Here is a 19,971-nt window from a genome sequence, read left to right on the forward strand (position 1 = left end):
ACACTACGGTTCTGACAGCTCCTGACACTACGGTTCTGATAGCTCCTGACACTATGGTTCTGATAGCTCCTGACACTATGGTTCTGATATCTCCTGACACTACGGTTCTGACACTACGGTTCTGATAGCTCCTGACACTATGGTTCTGATAGCTCCTGACACTATGGTTCTGATATCTCCTGACACTACGGTTCTGACACTACGGTTCTGATAGCTCCTGACACTACGGTTCTGACACTACGGTTCTGATAGCTCCTGACACTATGGTTCTGATATCTCCTGACACTATGGTTCTGATAGCTCCTGACACTATGGTTCTGATATCTCCTGACACTACGGTTCTGATAGCTCCTGACACTACGGTTCTGATAGCTCCTGACACTACGGTTTCTGACACTACGGTTCTGATAGCTCCTGACACTACGGTTCTGATAGCTCCTGACACTACGGTTCTGATAGCTTGAACAGTGCTGAAGAGCTTACTGTTGTGGCCTGAGTCTCTGTCTCTGATGTCATATCCTGTGTGTTACAGGAAGGAGGTGCGTTCCCTAGGGTTGACAGTCGTGGTAGACTCCCGGCGGTGCTCCCCTGTCCCCGCTCTGTTCAGCGCCTTCAACATACTTCAGGTAAGACACGGTCAAACAGGAAACCAGGGAACAGTGTTTACTGACACGGTCAAACAGGGAACCATGGAACAGTGTTTACAGACACGGTCAAACAGGAAACCACGGGACAGTGTTTACTGACACGGTCAAACAGGAAACCAGGGAACTGTGTTTACAGACACGGTCAAACAGGAAACCAGGGATACAGGAAACCAGGGAACAGTGTTTACTGACACGGTCAAACAGGAAACCAGGGAAACAGGAAACCAGGGAACAGTGTTTACAGACACTGGCAAACGGGAAACCAGGGAACAGTGTTTACTGACACGGTCAAACAGGAAACCAGGGGACAGTGTTTACTGACACGGTCAAACAGGAAACCAGGGAACAGTGTTTACTGACACGGTCAAACAGGAAACCAGGGAACTGTGTTTACTGACACGGTCAAACAGGAAACCAGTCTGTTAAATGACTCACTACTGGAAGTCTCTCTGGATCAGAGAGTCTGTTAAATGACTCCCTACTGTAAGTCTCTCTGGATCAGAGAGTCTGTTAAATGACTCCCTACTGTAAGTCTCTCTGGATCAGAGAGTCTGTTAAATGACTCTCTACTGTAAGTCTCTCTGGATCAGAGAGTCTATTAAATGACTCCCTACTGTAAGTCTCTCTGGATCAGAGAGTCTGTTAAATGACTCCCTACTGTAAGTCTCTCTGGATCAGAGAGTCTGTTAAATGACTCTCTACTGTAAGTATCTCTGGATAAGAGAGTCTGTTAAATGACTCTCTACTGTAAATCTCTCTGGATAAGAGAGTCTGTTAAATGACTCTCTACTGTAAGTCTCTCTGGATCAGAGAGTCTGTTAAATTACTCTCTACTGTAAGTCTCTCTGGATCAGAGAGTCTGTTAAATGACTCTATACTGTAAATCTCTCTGGATAAGAGAGTCTGTTAAATGACTCTCTACTGTAAGTCTCTCTGGATCAGAGAGTCTGTTAAATGACTCTCTACTGTAAGTCTCTCTGGATCAGAGAGTCTGTTAAATGTAGAAACAGCTCCTTGTGGTCATGGAGTCTGTTTGTAATCAGGATGCCTTTGTCCTCCAAACGTTCCACTTGGTGGTTGTCTAGTGGCCACCCTGCAGCCTCCACTCCGTCTCCATTTCAGTAGGAATAGACTGTGAGAGGACTTCATTACTGCCATGCAGTTCTGTGTATAATCACTCTGCTCTGTTGTCTCTTGAAGCTACAGTGGTGTCAGACACCGGGACACAACAACACTGTTAGCTTCAGTCATTTTCTTTACAATGTCATTTAGAGAACCTCTGAGTGCTCCGTCTGTCTGATGTTGTGAAGGTTCTATAACTGAGTGCTCTGTCTGTATGATGTTGTGATGGTTCTAGAACATGGTGAGTGTTCTGTCTGTCTGATGTTGTGATGGTTCTAGAACATGGTGAGTGTTCTGTCTGTCTGATGTTGTGATGGTTCTAGAACATGGTGAGTGTTTTGTCTGTCTGATGTTGTGATGGTTCTAGAACATGGTGAGTGTTCTGTCTGTCTGATGTTGTGATGGTTCTAGAACATGGTGAGTGTTCTGTCTGTCTGATGTTGTGATGGTTCTAGAACATGGTGAGTGTTCTGTCTGCCTGATGTTGTGATGGTTCTAGAACATGGTGAGTGCTCCGTCTGTCTGTCTGATGTTGTGAGGGTTCTAGAACACATGTGTCCTTCCCTCCATTCCAGGTCACTGCTAACAATGACAGTTGAGCAGGGTTATCACCCTCAGCCACAGAGGTCCATCCCTTAATGTAGCCCCTCACCAGACCTCCTGGTCCCACAGGGAATAGCCTCCACGGACCCCCCCCTCCCCAACACACAATGTCTCCACATAGTATCATCTTATTACTAGGTCTAAGGGCCTGACACCTCGTCTGTGTCCCAAATGGCACCCTATTCCCTTCATAGTGCTCTACTTTAGACCAGTACTGGCCCTATCCTGGCCTGGCCACAGTCTCTGGCTTTGATACATTGTTCACTAATTGATTTGACCACAATGGCTGCTTTGATGGTCACTGTGGACAATTTGATTCCTGTTTTCTCCTGTTTGTTCGATGGTGGACATGATTTGGTCTCCTGTCAATTTGGATTTCTGTCTGTAGTAAAGCCCTTTTGTGGGGAAAACTCATTCTGATTGGCTGGGCCTGGCTCCCCCAGTGGGTGGACCTTGGCTCCCACAGTGAGTGGGCCCTGGCTGCCCTAGTGGGTGGACCCTGGCTCCCCAGTGAGTGGGCCCTGGCTCCCCAGTGGGTGGGCCCTGGCTCCCCAGTGGGTGGGCCCTGGCTCCCCAGTGAGTAGGCCATGGCTCCCCAGTGAGTGGGCCCTGGCTCCCCAGTGGGTGGGCCCTGGCTCCCCAGTGAGTAGGCCCTGGCTCCCCAGTGAGTGGGCCCTGGCTCCCCAGTGGGTGGGCCCTGGCTCCCCAGTGAGTGGACCTATGGCCTCTAAGGCCCTGCGCCCCTGCCCAGTCATGTGAAATCCATAGATTAGGGCCTAATGAATTCAATTCAATTGACTTCAAATGTTATATGTTATTACTTACTTACAAGCACTTAACCAACAATGCAATTTTAAGAAAAATAAATAAGTGAATAAGTGTCAATGTGGAGGCTATATACAGGGGGTACCGGTACAGAGTCAATGTGGAGGCTATATACAGGGGGTACCGGTACAGAGTCAATGTGGAGGCTATATACAGGGTGTTACGGTACAGAGTCAATGTGGAGACTATATACAGGGTGTTACGGTACAGAGTCAATGTGGAGACTATATACAGGGTGTTACGGTACAGAGTCAATGTGGAGGCTATATACAGGGTGTTACGGTACAGAGTCAATGTGGAGACTATATACAGGGTGTTACGGTACAGAGTCAATGTGGAGACTATATACAGGGGGTACCGGTACAGAGTCAATGTGGAGACTATATACAGGGTGTTACGGTACAGAGTCAATGTGGAGACTATATACAGGGTGTTACGGTACAGAGTTAATGTGGAGGCTATATACAGGGTGTTACGGTACAGAGTCAATGTGGAGGCTATATACAGGGGGTACCGGTACAGAGTCAATGTGGAGACTATATACAGGGGGTACCGGTACAGAGTCAATGTGGAGGCTATATACAGGGTATTACGGTACAGAGTCAATGTGGAGGCTATATACAGGGTGTTACGGTACAGAGTCAATGTGGAGGCTATATACAGGGGGTACCGGTACAGAGTCAATGTGGAGGCTATATACAGGGTGTTACGGTACAGAGTCAATGTGGAGGCTATATACAGGGGGTACCGGTACAGAGTCAATGTGGAGGCTATATACAGGGTATTACGGTACAGAGTCAATGTGGAGGCTATATACAGGGGGTACCGGTACAGAGTCAATGTGGAGGCTATATACAGGGTATTACGGTACAGAGTCAATGTGGAGGCTATATACATGGGGTACCGGTACAGAGTCAATGTGGAGGCTATATACAGGGTATTACGGTACAGAGTCAATGTGGAGGCTATATACAGGGGGTACCGGTACAGAGTCAATGTGGAGGCTATATACAGGGTGTTACGGTACAGAGTCAATGTGGAGGCTATATACAGGGTGTTACGGTACAGAGTCAATGTGGAGGCTATATACAGGGTGTTACGGTACAGAGTCAATGTGGAGGCTATATACAGGGTATTATGGTACAGAGTCAATGTGGAGGCTATATACAGGGTGTTACGGTACAGAGTCAATGTGGAGGCTATATACAGGGTATTACGGTACAGAGTCAATGTGGAGGCTATATACAGGGGGTACCGGTACAGAGTCAATGTGGAGGCTATATACAGGGTATTACGTTACAGAGTCAATGTGGAGGCTATATACAGGGTATTACGGTACAGAGTCAATGTGGAGGCTATATACAAGGTGTTACGGTACAGAGTCAATGTGGAGGCTATATACAGGGTATTACGGTACAGAGTCAATGTGGAGGCTATATACAGGGTATTACGGTACAGAGTCAATGTGGAGGCTATATACAGGGTGTTACGGTACAGAGTCAATGTGGAGGCTATATACAGGGTATTACGGTACAGAGTCAATGTGGAGGCTATATACAGGGTATTACGGTACAGAGTCAATGTGGAGGCTATATACAGGGTATTACGGTACAGAGTCAATGTGGAGGCTATATACAGGGTGTTACGGTACAGAGTCAATGTGGAGGCTATATACAGGGTGTTACGGTACAGAGTCAATGTGGAGGCTATATACAGGGTGTTACGGTACAGAGTCAATGTGGAGGCTATATACAGGGGGTACTGGTACAGAGTCAATGTGGAGGCTATATACAGGGTGTTACGGTACAGAGTCAATGTGGAGGCTATATACAGGGGGTACGGGTACAGAGTCAATGTGGAGGCTATATACAGGGTATTACGGTACAGAGTCAATGTGGAGGTTATATACAGGGGGTACTGGTACAGAGTCAATGTGGAGGCTATATACAGGGGGTACCGGTACAGAGTCAATGTGGAGGCTATATACAGGGTATTACGGTACAGAGTCAATGTGGAGGCTATATACAGGGTATTACGGTACAGAGTCAATGTGGAGGCTATATACAGGGTATTACGGTACAGAGTCAATGTGGAGGCTATATACAGGGGGTACCGGTACAGAGTCAATGTGGAGGCTATATACAGGGGGTACCGGTACAGAGTCAATGTGGAGGCTATATACAGGGTGTTACGGTACAGAGTCAATGTGGAGGCTATATACAGGGTGTTACGGTACAGAGTCAATGTGGAGGCTATATACAGGGTGTTACGGTACAGAGTCAATGTGGAGGCTATATACAGGGTGTTACGGTACAGAGTCAATGTGGAGGCTATATACAGGGTGTTACGGTACAGAGTCAATGTGGAGGCTATATACAGGGTGTTACGGTACAGAGTCAATGTGGAGGCTATATACAGGGTATTACGGTACAGAGTCAATGTGGAGGCTATATACAGGGTATTACGGTACAGAGTTAATGTGGAGGCTATATACAGGGTATTACGGTACAGAGTCAATGTGGAGGCTATTATACAGGGGGTACCAGTACAGAGTCAATGTGGAGGCTATATACAGGGTATTACGGTACAGAGTCAATGTGGAGGCTATATACAGGGGGTACCAGTACAGAGTCAATGTGGAGGCTATAAACAGGGGGTACCGGTACAGAGTCAATGTGGAGGCTATATACAGGGGGTTACGGTACAGAGTCAATGTGGAGGCTATATACAGGGTATTACGGTACAGAGTCAATGTGGAGGCTATATACAGGGTGTTACGGTACAGAGTCAATGTGGAGACTATATACAGGGGGTACCGGTACAGAGTCAATGTGGAGGCTATATACAGGGTATTACGGTACAGAGTCAATGTGGAGGCTATATACAGGGTGTTACGGTACAGAGTCAATGTGGAGACTATATACAGGGGGTACCGGTACAGAGTCAATGTGGAGGCTATATACAGGGTATTACGGTACAGAGTCAATGTGGAGGCTATATACAGGGGGTTACGGTACAGAGTCAATGTGGAGGCTATATACAGGGTGTTACGGTACAGAGTCAATGTGGAGACTATATACAGGGGGTACCGGTACAGAGTCAATGTGGAGGCTATATACAGGGTATTACGGTACAGAGTCAATGTGGAGGCTATATACAGGGGGTTACGGTACAGAGTCAATGTGGAGGCTATATACAGGGTATTACGGTACAGAGTCAATGTGGAGGTTATATACAGGGTATTACGGTACAGAGTCAATGTGGAGGCTATATACAGGGTATTACGGTACAGAGTCAATGTGGAGGCTATATACAGGGTATTACGGTACAGAGTCAATGTGGAGGCTATATACAGGGGGTACCGGTACAGAGTCAATGTGGAGGCTATATACAGGGTATTACGGTACAGGTTAGACTTATTTCCTTATATGAACTGTAACTCAGTAAAAACTTGAAATTGTTGCATCTACAGTGCCTTGCGAAAGTATTCGGCCCCCTTGAACTTTGCGACCTTTTGCCACATTTCAGGCTTCAAACATAGACATAAAACTGTATTTTTTTGTGCACATTTGGCCCAGCGTTGGCCGTGTTTGGCCGGGGTAGGCTGCCATTGTAAGAATTTGTTCTTAACTGACTTGCCCAGTTAAATAAAGATTAAATAAATCAATTCAATCTGACTCATATTTTACTGAGCCCCATGAGTCACATGAGAAAACACACACACACACACACACAAACACACACACACACACACAGTTTTCTCCCCTGAAGAGCATTGTACATGTCTATACAGGGAACCAGACCTGCTACTGTAGTTCACTGTTTTGTCTGATTCTAAGTCAGTATTTATCATCCAGCAGAGCAACTAGTCAGGGTTTATACTGTTTTGTCTGATTCTAGGTCAGTCTTTATCACACAGCAGAGCAACTAGTCAGGGTTTATACTGTTTTGTCTGATTCTAGGTAAGTCTTTATCACCCAGCAGAGCAACTAGTCAGGGTTTATACTGTTTTGTCTGATTCTAGGTCAGTCTTTATCACACAGCAGAGCAACTAGTCAGGGTTTATACTGTTTTGTCTGATTCTAGGTAAGTCTTTATCACCCAGCAGAGCAACTAGTCAGGGTTTATACTGTTTTGTCTGATTCTAGGTCAGTCTTTATCACCCAGCAGAGCAACTAGTCAGGGTTTATACTGTTTTCTCTGATTCTAGGTCAGTCTTTGTCATTTATACTGTCTAAATCAGTGTTAGTTATGTTGACAGGTCGGTAATAGATAACAACAGTATCCAGATCAGTGTTAGTTATGTTGACAGGTCGGTAATAGATAACAACAGTATCCAGATCAGTGTTAGTTATGTTGACAGGTCGGTAATAGATAACAACAGTATCCAGATCAGTGTTAGTTATGTTGACAGGTCGGTAATAGATAACAACAGTATCCAGATCAGTGTTAGTTATGTTGACAGGTCGGTAGATCAGTGTTAGTTATGTTGACAGGTCGGTAGATCAGTGTTGTTATGTTGACTGGTTGGTAATAGATAACAACAGTATCCAGATCAGTGTTAGTTATGTTGACAGGTCGGTAATAGATATCAACAGTATCCAGATCAGTGTTAGTTATGTTGACAGGTCGGTAATAGATAACAACAGTTTCCAGATCAGTGTTAGTTATGTTGACAGGTCGGTAATAGATAACAACAGTATCCAGATCAGTGTTAGTTATGTTGACAGGTCGGTAGATCAGTGTTAGTTATGTTGACAGGTCGGTAGATCAGTGTTAGTTATATTGACAGGTCGGTAATAGATAACAACAGTTTCCAGATCAGTGTTAGTTATGTTGACAGGTCGGTAGATCAGTGTTAGTTATGTTGACAGGTCGGTAGATCAGTGTTAGTTATATTGACAGGTCGGTAATAGATAACAACAGTTTCCAGATCAGTGTTAGTTATGTTGACAGGTCGGTAGATCAGTGTTAGTTATGTTGACAGGTCGGTAGATCAGTGTTGTTATGTTGACTGGTTGGTAATAGATAACAACAGTATCCAGATCAGTGTTAGTTATGTTGACAGGTCGGTAATAGATAACAACAGTATCCAGATCAGTGTTAGTTATGTTGACAGGTCGGTAATAGATAACAACAGTATCCAGATCAGTGTAAACGTGGCACACAGAACACCAGGTTGTTTGGGATATTTGACTCGATGCCATGAAGCCACTGTACAATTTGACAGTTGGCAAATGAGGTAGAAACAGTATTATGTTTCCTGTTGCACTGAAGTCACTGCACAGCCAGTTAATGTAGCAATCTGCATTAAGGGGGAGGAAGGAGTGGGTGGAGGGGGGTAATGTAGCAATCTGCATTAAGGGGGAGAGGGTGGAGGGGGTTAATGGAGCAATCTGCATTAAGGGGGAGAGGAAGGAGGGGGTGGAGGGGGTTAATGTAGCAATCTGCATTAAGGGAGCGAGGGTGGAGGGGGTTAATGTAACAATCTGCATTAAGGGGGAGAGGAAGGAGTGGGTGGAGGGGGTTAATGTAGCAATCTGCATTAAGGGGGAGAGGAAGGAGGGGGTTAATGTAACAATCTGCATTAAGGGAGAGAGGGTGGAGGGGGTTAATGTAGCAATCTGCATTAAGGGGGAGGAAGGAGTGGGTGGAGGGGGTTACTGTAGCAATCTGCATTAAGGGGGAGAGGAAGGAGGGGGTGGAGGGGGTTAATGTAGCATTCTGCATTAAGGGGGAGAGGGTGGAGGGGGTTAATGTAGCAATCTGCATTAAGGGGGAGAGGAAGGAGGGGGTGAAGGGGGTGGAGGGGGTTAATGTAGCATTCTGCATTAAGGGGGAGAGGGTGGAAGGGGTGGAGGGGGTTAATGTAGCATTCTGCATTAAGGGGGAGAGGGTGGAAGGGGTGGAGGGGGTTAATGTAGCAATCTGCATTAAGGGAGAGAGGAAGCAGGGGGTGGAGGGGGTTAATGTTAGTCTGGGTGTGTAGGAGTTTGATTCTGCTGAGGTGATGTTTGCTCAGAACAAACGGTTAGTTTATCAAGGTTACGGATTCGTGCGTGCGTGAAGCAGGCTGACCTCAGCAAGGTGGATTACAAGTCAGTAATTCAGTCAGTAAATAAATAAATAAATAGTTGTCTGTTGTTTAGACAGCTTCACCTGTCAACTCCTACCCATGTTGTCTGTTGTTTAGACAGCTTCACCTGTCAACTCCTACCCATGTTGTCTGTTGTTTAGACAGCTTCACCTGTCAACTCCTACCCATGTTGTCTGTTGTTTAGACAGCTTCACCTGTCAACTCCTACCCATGTTGTCTGTTGTTTAGACAGCTTCACCTGTCAACTCCTACCCATGTTGTCTGTTGTTTAGACAGCTTCACCTGTCAACTCCTACCCATGTTGTCTGTTGTTTAGACAGCTTCACCTGTCAACTCCTACCCATGTTGTCTGTTGTTTAGACAGCTTCACCTGTCAACTCCTACCCATGTTGTCTGTTGTTTAGACAGCTTCACCTGTCAACTCCTACCCATGTTGTCTGTTGTTTAGACAGCTTCACCTGTCAACTCCTACCCATGTTGTCTGTTGTTTAGACAGCTTCACCTGTCAACTCCTACCCATGTTGTCTGTTGTTTAGACAGCTTCACCTGTCAACTCCTACCCATGTTGTCTGTTGTTTAGACAGCTTCACCTGTCAACTCCTACCCATGTTGTCTGTTGTTTAGACAGCTTCACCTGTCAACTTCTACCCATGTTGTCTGTTGTTTAGACAGCTTCATCTGTCAACTCCTACCCATGTTGTCTGTTGTTTAGACAGCTTCATCTGTCAACTCCTACCCATGTTGTCTGTTGTTTAGACAGCTTCACCTGTCAACTCCTACCCATGTTGTCTGTTGTTTAGACAGCTTCACCTGTCAACTCCTACCCATGTTGTCTGTTGTTTAGACAGCTTCACCTGTCAACTCCTATCCATGTTGTCTGTTGTTTAGACAGCTTCACCTGTCAACTCCTACCCATGTTGTCTGTTGTTTAGACAGCTTCACCTGTCAACTCCTACCCATGTTGTCTGTTGTTGAGACAGCTTCACCTGTCAACTCCTACCCATGTTGTCTGTTGTTTAGACAGCTTCACCTGTCAACTCCTACCCATGTTGTCTGTTGTTTAGACAGCTTCATCTGTCACCACCTACCCATGTTGTCTGTTGTTTAGACAGCTTCACCTGTCAACTCCTACCCATGTTGTCTGTTGTTGAGACAGCTTCACCTGTCAACTCCTACCCATGTTGTCTGTTGTTTAGACAGCTTCATCTGTCAACTCCTACCCATGTTGTCTGTTGTTGAGACAGCTTCATCTGTCAACTCCTACCATGTTGTCTGTTGTTTAGACAGCTTCACCTGTCAACACTTACCCATGTTGTCTGTTGTTTAGACAGCTTCACCTGTCAACACTTACCCATGTTGTCTGTTGTTTAGACAGCTTCACCTGTCAACACTTACCCATGTTGTCTGTTGTTTAGACAGCTTCACCTGTCAACACTTACCCATGTTGTCTGTTGTTTAGACAGCTTCACCTGTCAAATCCTACCCATGTTGTCTGTTGTTTAGACAGCTTCACCTGTCAACACTTACCCATGTTGTCTGTTGTTTAGACAGCTTCACCTGTCAACACTTACCCATGTTGTCTGTTGTTTAGACAGCTTCACCTGTCAACACTTACCCATGTTGTCTGTTGTTTAGACAGCTTCACCTGTCAACTCCTACCCATGTTGTCTGTTGTTTAGACAGCTTCACCTGTCAACACTTACCCATGTTGTCTGTTGTTTAGACAGCTTCACCTGTCAACTCCTACCCATGTTGTCTGTTGTTTAGACAGCTTCACCTGTCAACTCCTACCCATGTTGTCTGTTGTTGAGACAGCTTCACCTGTCAACTCCTACCCATGTTGTCTGTTGTTGAGACAGCTTCACCTGTCAACTCCTACCCATGTTGTCTGTTGTTTAGACAGCTTCACCTGTCAACTCCTACCCATGTTGTCTGTTGTTGAGACAGCTTCACCTGTCAACTCCTACCCATGTTGTCTGTTGTTGAGACAGCTTCACCTGTTCAACTCCTACCCATGTTGTCTGTTGTTGAGACAGCTTCACCTGTCAACTCCTACCCATGTTGTCTGTTGTTTAGACAGCTTCATCTGCTTGTCTTTTGTTCTACTGATCTGTCTCTTGTTCTCTGTCTCTCTCTCTCCCTGACAGGATGCTTTGCCCGGCTGTATCTACACTGTCCTGCTACTGGCTGATAGAGACCTGGTTCTACGCCTGGAGAAACCCTCAGCCGTACAGGTAACACAGAGACCTGGTTCTACGCCTGGAGAAACCCTCAGCCGTACAGGTAACACAGAGACCTGGTTCTACGCCTGGAGAAACCCTCAGCCGTACAGGTAACACAGAGACCTGGTTCTACGCCTGGAGAAACCCTCAGCCGTACAGGTAACACAGAGACCTGGTTCTACGCCTGGAGAAACCCTCACCCGTACAGGTAACACAGAGACCTGGTTCTACACCTGGAGAAATCCTCAGCCGTACAGGTAACACAGAGACCTGGTTCTACACCTGGAGAAACCCTCAGCCGTACAGGTAACACAGAGACCTGGTTCTACGCCTGGAGAAACCCTCAGCCGTACAGGTAACACAGAGACCTGGTTCTACGCCTGGAGAAACCCTCAGCCGTACAGGTAACACAGAGACCTGGTTCTACGCCTGGAGAAACCCTCAGCCGTACAGGTAACACAGCGACCTGGTTCTACACCTGGAGAAATCCTCAGCCGTACAGGTAACACAGAGACCTGGTTCTACGCCTGGAGAAACCCTCAGCCGTACAGGTAACACAGAGACCTGGTTCTACGCCTGGAGAAACCCTCAGCCGTACAGGTAACACAGAGACCTGGTTCTACGCCTGGAGAAACCCTCAGCCGTACAGGTAACACAGAGACCTGGTTCTACGCCTGGAGAAACCCTCAGCCGTACAGGTAACACAGAGACCTGGTTCTACGCCTGGAGAAACCCTCAGCCGTACAGGTAACACAGAGACCTGGTTCTACGCCTGGAGAAATCCTCAGCCGTACAGGTAACACAGAGACCTGGTTCTACGCCTGGAGAAACCCTCAGCCGTACAGGTAACACAGAGACCTGGTTCTACGCCTGGAGAAATCCTCAGCCGTACAGGTAACACAGAGACCTGGTTCTACGCCTGGAGAAACCCTCAGCCGTACAGGTAACACAGAGACCTGGTTCTACGCCTGGAGAAACCCTCAGCCGTACAGGTAACACAGAGACCTGGTTCTACGCCTGGAGAAATCCTCAGCCGTACAGGTAACACAGAGACCTGGTTCTACGCCTGGAGAAACCCTCAGCCGTACAGGTAACACAGAGACCTGGTTCTACGCCTGGAGAGATCCTCAGCCGTACAGGTAACACAGAGACCTGGTTCTACGCCTGGAGAAACCCTCAGCCGTACAGGTAACACAGAGACCTGGTTCTACGCCTGGAGAAATCCTCAGCCGTACAGGTAACACAGAGACCTGGTTCTACGCCTGGAGAAACCCTCAGCCGTACAGGTAACACAGAGACCTGGTTCTACACCTGGAGAAACCCTCAGCCGTACAGGTAACACAGAGACCTGGTTCTACACCTGGAGAATCCCTCACGTCCACAGTAATACTCTGTGTAGTAACAGTTATGGTTTCTCAAGGTGTCCCTCACAGTAATACTCTGTGTAGTAACAGCTATAGTTTCTCAAGGTGTCCTTCACAGTAATACTCTGTGTAGGAACATCTATGGTTTCTCAAGGCGTCCTTCACAGTAATACTCTGTGTAGTAACAGCTATGGTTTCTCAGGACGTCCCTCACAGTAATACTCTGTGTAGTAACAGCTATGGTTTCTCAAGACGTCCCTCACAGTAATACTCTGTGTGGTAACGGCTATGGTTTCTCAAGTTGTCCCTCACAGTAATACTGTGTGGTAACAGCTATGGTTTCTCAAGACGTCCCTCACAGTAATACTCTGTGTAGTAACAGCTATGGTTTCTCAAGACGTCCCTCACAGTAATACTCTGTGTGGTAACAGCTATGGTTTCTCAAGGCGTCCCTCACAGTAATACTCTGTGTGGTAACAGCTATGGTTTCTCAAGACGTCCCTCACAGTAATACTCTGTGTAGTAACAGCTATGGTTTCTCAAGACGTCCCTCACAGTAATACTCTGTGTAGTAACAGCTATGGTTTCTCAAGACGTCCCTCACAGTAATACTCTGTGTAGTAACAGCTATGGTTTCTCAAGACGTCCTTCACAGTAATACTCTGTGTAGTAACAGCTATGGTTTCTCAAGACGTCCCTCACAGTAATACTCTGTGTAGTAACAGCTATGGTTTCTCAAGACGTCCCTCACAGTAATAATCTGTGTAGTAACAGCTATGGTTTCTCAAGGCGTCCCTCACAGTAATACTCTGTGTGGTAACAGCTATGGTTTCTCAAGACATCCCTCACAGTAATACTCTGTGTAGTAACAGCTATGGTTTCTCAAGACGTCCCTCACAGTAATACTCTGTGTGGTAACAGCTATGATTTCTCAAGACGTCCCTCACAGTAATACTCTGTGTGGTAACAGCTATGGTTTCTCAAGACGTCCCTCACAGTAATACTCTGTGTAGTAACAGCTATGGTTTCTCAAGACGTCCCTCACAGTAATACTCTGTGTAGTAACAGCTATGGTTTCTCAAGACGTCCCTCACAGTAATACTCTGTGTAGTAACAGCTATGGTTTCTCAAGACGTCCCTCACAGTAATACTCTGTGTAGTAACAGCTATGGTTTCTCAAGACGTCCCTCACAGTAATACTCTGTGTAGTAACAGCTATGGTTTCTCAAGACGTCCCTCACAGTAATACTCTGTGTAGTAACAGCTATGGTTTCTCAAGACGTCCCTCACAGTAATACTCTGTGTAGTAACAGGTATGGTTTCTCAAGACGTCCCTCACAGTAATACTCTGTGTAGTAACAGCTATGGTTTCTCAAGACGTCCCTCACAGTAATACTCTGTGTAGTAACAGGTATGGTTTCTCAAGACGTCACATCGCTCAGAAGACTTTTTTTTTGTGAAGTTCAGTTTTGTTTCCCTCCTCAAACCAAGCCATGTGTGAGGAATGTAGTATTTTAGAGAGCTGTGGTGTGTTGTGATTGGACGGGGACGAGGTGGCACCAGGATATGGCCCTGAAGGAGAGCTGTGTTGTGATTGGACGGGGACGAGGTGGCACCAGGATATGGCCCTGAAGGAGAGCTGTGTTGTGATTGGACGGGGACGAGGTGGCACCAGGATATGGCCCTGAAAGAGAGCTGTGGTGTGTGTGTGTTGTGATTGGACGAGGATATGACAAACACATCCCACCACCTCTTGTACTGAGCCGGAATTCAAATCAAACCAAATCAAATTGTATTTGTCACATGCGCTGAGTACAACAGGTGTAATAGACCTCACAGTGAAATGCTGAATACAACAGGTGTAGTAGACCTCACAGTGAAATGCTGAATACAACAGGTGTAGTAGACCTCACAGTGAAATGCTGAATACAACAGGTGTAATAGACCTCACAGTGAAATGATGAATACAACAGGTGTAATAGACCTCACAGTGAAATGCTGAATACAACAGGTGTAGTAGACCTCACAGTGAAATGCTGACTACAACAGGTGTAGTAGACCTCACAGTGAAATGCTGACTACAACAGGTGTAGTAGACCTCACAGTGAAATGCTGAATACAACAGGTGTAGTAGACCTTACAGTGAAATGATGAATACAACAGGTGTAGTAGACCTTACAGTGAAATGCTGAATACAACAGGTAGGGTAGACCTTACAGTGAAATGATGAATACAACAGGTGTAGTAGACCTTACAGTGAAATGCTGAATAAAACAGGTGTAGTAGACCTTACAGTCAAATGATGAATACAACAGGTGTAGTAGACCTTACAGTGAAATGCTGAATACAACAGGTGTAGTAGACCTCACAGTGAAATGCTGAATACAACAGGTGTAGTAGACCTTACAGTGAAATGCTGAATACAACAGGTGTAGTAGACCTCACAGTGAAATGCTGAGTACAACAGGTGTAGTAGACCTTACAGTGAAATGCTGAATACAACAGGTGTAGTAGACCTTGCAGTGAAATGCTGAATACAACAGGTGTAGTAGACCTCACAGTGAAATGCTGAATACAACAGGTGTAGTAGACCTTACAGTGAAATGCTGAATACAACAGGTGTAGTAGACCTTACAGTGAAATGCTGAATACAACAGGTGTAGTAGACCTTACAGTGAAATGCTGAATACAACAGGTGTAGTAGACCTCACAGTGAAATGCTGAATACAACAGGTGTAGTAGACCTTACAGTGAAATGCTGAATACAACAGGTGTAGTAGACCTCACAGTGAAATGATGAATACAACAGGTGTAGTAGACCTCACAGTGAAATGCTGAATACAACAGGTGTAGTAGACCTTACAGTGAAATGCTGAATACAACAGGTGTAGTAGACCTTACAGTGAAATGATGAATACAACAGGTGTAGTAGACCTCACAGTGAAATGCTGAATACAACAGGTGTAGTAGACCTCACAGTGAAATGCTGAATACAACAGGTGTAGTAGACCTTACAGTCAAATGCTGAATACAACAGGTGTAGTAGACCTCACAGTGAAATGCTGAATACAACAGGTGTAGTAGACCTCACAGTGAAATGCTGAATACAACGGGTGTAGTAGACCTCACAGTGAAATTATGAATACAACAGGTGTAGTAGACCTCACAGTGAAATGCTGAATACAACAGGTGTAGTAGACCTCACAGTGAAATGCTGAATACAACAGGTGTAGTAGACCTTACAGTGAAATGCTGAATACAACAGGTGTAGTAGACCTCACAGTGAAATGCTGAATACAACAGGTGTAGTAGACCTCACAGTGAAATGCTGAATACAACAGGTGTAGTAGACCTTACAGTGAAATGCTGAATACAACAGGTGTAGTAGACCTCACAGTGAAATGCTGAATACAACAGGATGTTGTAATATATTGAGTTGTTGTCTTGTTACAAACCTGCTGCTAGTGGTGTGGTGGTATTGTTGTCCTAAATATCTCCTCTCTCTCCCCTCCTTCTATCTCTCCCCTCTTTATCTCCCTCCCTCTGTCTTTCTCACACCTCTCTCTCTCTCTCCCCTCCTCCTATCTCTCTCTCTCTCCCTCCCTCTGTCTCTCTCACACCTCTCTCTCTCTCCCCTCCTCCTCCTATCTCTCCCCTCCTACTATCTGTCCCCTCTCTTTCTCTCTCTCTCTCTCTCTCTCTCTCTCTCTCTCTCTCTCTCTCTCTCTCTCTCTCTCTCCCTCTCTCTCTCTCTCTCTCTGTCTCTCTTTATCTCTGTATCTCTCTCTCTCTCACCCTCTCGCTCTCTCTCTCGCTCTCTCTTTCTCTCTCTCCCTCTCCCCCTCCTCCTATTTCTCCCCTCTCTATCCAGGTGGAGTTGTTGACCTCTCTGAAGTCTCTCTATAAGCATGTGGAGGTGTCTCAGCTGCCTACTGAGTTTGATGGATCCTTCCCCTTTTCACACAGCGCCTGGGTCTGCTTCAGAACGGTGAGATATGATGTTGATGGTGAAGCCTGGTGATGGTGAAGCCAGGTGATGGTGATGATGAAGATAGGTGATGATGAAGCTAGGTGATGCTAGGTGATGGTGATGGTGAAGCTAGGTGATGGTGAAGCTAGGTGATGGCGAAGCTAGGTGATGGTGAAGCTAGGTGATGGTGATGATGAAGATAGGTGATGATGAAGCTAGGTGATGGTGATGCTAGGTGATGGTGAAGCTAGGTGATGGTGATGATGAAGATCGGTGATGATGAAACTAGGTGATGGTGATGCTAGGTGATGGTGAAGCCAGGTGATGGTGAAGCTAGGTGATGGTGATGATGAAGATCGGTGATGATGAAGCTAGGTGATGGTGATGATGCAGATCGGTGATGATGAAGCTAGGTGATGGTGAAGCTAGGTGATGGTGAAGCCAGGTGATGGTGATGCTAGGTGATGGTGAAGCCAGGTGATGGTGATGATGAAGATAGGTGATGGGGAAGCTAGGTGATGGTGATGATGATGATAGTTGATGGTGATGCTAGGTGATGGTGAAGCTAGGTGATGGTGAAGCTAGGTGATGGTGAAGCTAGGTGATGATGATGATGAAAATAGTTGATGGTGATGCTAGGTGATGGTGAAGCTAGGTGATGATGATGATGAAGATAGGTGATGGTGATGCTAGGTGATGATGATGATGAAGATAGTTGATGGTGATGCTAGGTGATGGTGATGGTGAAGCTAGGTGATGGTGAAGCTAGGTGATGATGAAGATTAGGTGATGGTGATGCTAGGTGATGATGATGATGAAGATAGTTGATGGTGATGCTAGGTGATGGTGATGGTGAAGCTAGGTGATGGTGAAGCTAGGTGATGGAGATGATGAAAATAGGTGATGGTGATGGTGATGCTAGGTGATGGTGAAGCTAGGTGATGGTGAAGCTAGGTGATGGTGAAGCTAGGTGATGGTGATGATGAAGATAGGTGATGGTGAAGCTAGGTGATGATGAAATAGGTGATGTTGTAGCCAGGTGATGGAGATGGCTTGCTTGACCCTGCTATCTTCCTCAGCTCATTCTCTCTGTAGCCTGTGAAGCCAGGTGATGGTGAGACCAGGTGATGGTGAAGCCAGCTCATCCTCTCTGTAGCCAGTGAAGCCAGCTCATCCTCTCTGTAGCCTGGACTTCATACCTCCACATCTAACATGTATCACCCACGTGGGTGCTCCCTCTGGTGCTGCTCTTCAGCGCCAACAGCCCACCACACATCAGTAGTCACCCTCACTATGAGCTCTCTGACATTTACACAATGCAGTCAGGTCTCATTGATCAACAAGCAGCCGGTGCTGAGATACATCAAACGTTAGCCAGGTAGCTAGCTAGCCAAACCGGACAAGTCAACCTGCCGTCAGTGCTGAGATACATCAAACGTTAGCCAGGTAGCTAGCTAGCCATACCGGACAAGTCAACCTGCCGTCAGTGCTGAGATACATCAAACGTTAGCCAGGTAGCTAGCTAGCCAAACCGGACAAGTCAACCTGCCGTCAGTGCTGAGATACATCAAACGTTAGCCAGGTAGCTAGCTAGCCAAACCGAACAAGTCAACCTGCCGTCAGTGCTGAGATACATCAAACGTTAGCCAGGTAGCTAGCTAGCCAAACCGAACAAGTCAACCTGCCGTCAGTCCTGAAAAACAACAGGATATATCCAATCAAATCAATGACTTATCAAAAACAAAATCAATCAACACTAAACCAAAAAAACCAGAACCTTTTTAAATAAAATATGTCCAACTTTCCAGAACTCTCTGTTTAGGCTGCTTTACGGCGCCGTGGCAACCACGTGCTGCTGTGAGTGTCTTACCGGAGATGACTAAAGTTGTCTGTGCTTAGTTATCTGACTGTCTGTCTCTCGGTCTTTGTATAGTTGTCTTTCATGTGGTTGAACAGTGTGTCTGTGTGTCTCTGTTCTGACGGTGGTGTTTCAGAGACTGGAACAGCTAACCAGTCACTGTGAGGACGCTGTCAACCTTCTGCAGAGTACCATCACAGGTCTGGAGTCTACTGTCCTGCCAGCTACCGCTGAGGTAACTACCGTGTTAATATAGCCTGTAGTCAGTCTACTGTCCTGCCAGCTACTGCTGAGGTAACTACCATGTTAATATAGTCTGTAGTCAGTCTACTGTCCTGCCAGCTACTGCTGAGGTAACTACCATGTTAATATAGTCTGTAGTCAGTCTACTGTCCTGCCAGCTACCGCTGAGGTAACTACCATGTTAATATAGTCTGTAGTCTACTGTCCTGCCAGCTACTGCTGAGGTAACTACCATGTTAATATAGTCTGTAGTCTGTTGTCCTGCCAGCTACTGCTGAGGTAACTACCATGTTAATATAGTCTGTAGTCTACTGTCCTGCCAGCTACCGCTGAGGTAACTACCATGTTAATATAGTCTGTAGTCAGTCTACTGTCCTGCCAGCTACCGCTGAGGTAACTACCATGTTAATATAGTCTGTAGTCTGTCTACTTTCCTGCCAGCTACTGCTGAGGTAACTACCATGTTAATATAGTCTGTAGTCTACTGTCCCGCCAGCTACCGCTGAGGTAACTACCATGTTAATATAGTCTGTAGTCTACTGTCCTGCCAGCTACCGCTGAGGTAACTACCATGTTAATATAGTCTGTAGTCTACTGTCCTGCCAGCTACTGCTGAGGTAACTACCATGTTAATATAGTCTGTAGTCAGTCTACTGTCCTGCCAGCTACCGCTGAGGTAACTACCATGTTAATATAGTCTGTAGTCAGTCTACTGTCCTGCCAGCTACCGCTGAGGTAACTACCATGTTAATATAGTCTGTAGTCTACTGTCCTGCCAGCTACTGCTGAGGTAACTACCATGTTAATATAGTCTGTAGTCAGTCTACTGTCCTGCCAGCTACCGCTGAGGTAACTACCATGTTAATATAGTCTGTAGTCTACTGTCCTGCCAGCTACTGCTGAGGTAACTACCATGCTAATATAGTCTGTAGTCTACTGTCCTGCCAGCTACTGCTGAGGTAACTACCATGTTAATATAGTCTGTAGTCAGTCTACTGTCCTGCCAGCTACTGCTGAGGT

At 46.1% G+C, this 19,971-nt stretch overlaps 1 protein-coding gene across 1 annotated transcript in view; it reads left to right on the forward strand.

Moving 5' to 3' along the window:
* Nucleotides 1-19,971, forward strand: part of LOC109886250 (puratrophin-1-like) — a gene marked incomplete at its 5' end in the record, with an annotated part of 135,452 nt that overhangs the window by 1,155 nt on the left and 114,326 nt on the right. Inside the window, 4 exons of the mRNA XM_031815694.1 lie at nt 533-626; nt 11,442-11,528; nt 16,752-16,868; nt 18,845-18,943. Of these exons, the coding sequence (XP_031671554.1) occupies nt 533-626; nt 11,442-11,528; nt 16,752-16,868; nt 18,845-18,943 (397 nt within the window). The remainder of the gene's footprint in view (nt 1-532; nt 627-11,441; nt 11,529-16,751; nt 16,869-18,844; nt 18,944-19,971) is intronic.

Source organism: Oncorhynchus kisutch, unplaced genomic scaffold, assembly GCF_002021735.2.
Source record: "Oncorhynchus kisutch isolate 150728-3 unplaced genomic scaffold, Okis_V2 scaffold495, whole genome shotgun sequence".
NCBI lineage: Eukaryota > Metazoa > Chordata > Actinopteri > Salmoniformes > Salmonidae > Oncorhynchus > Oncorhynchus kisutch.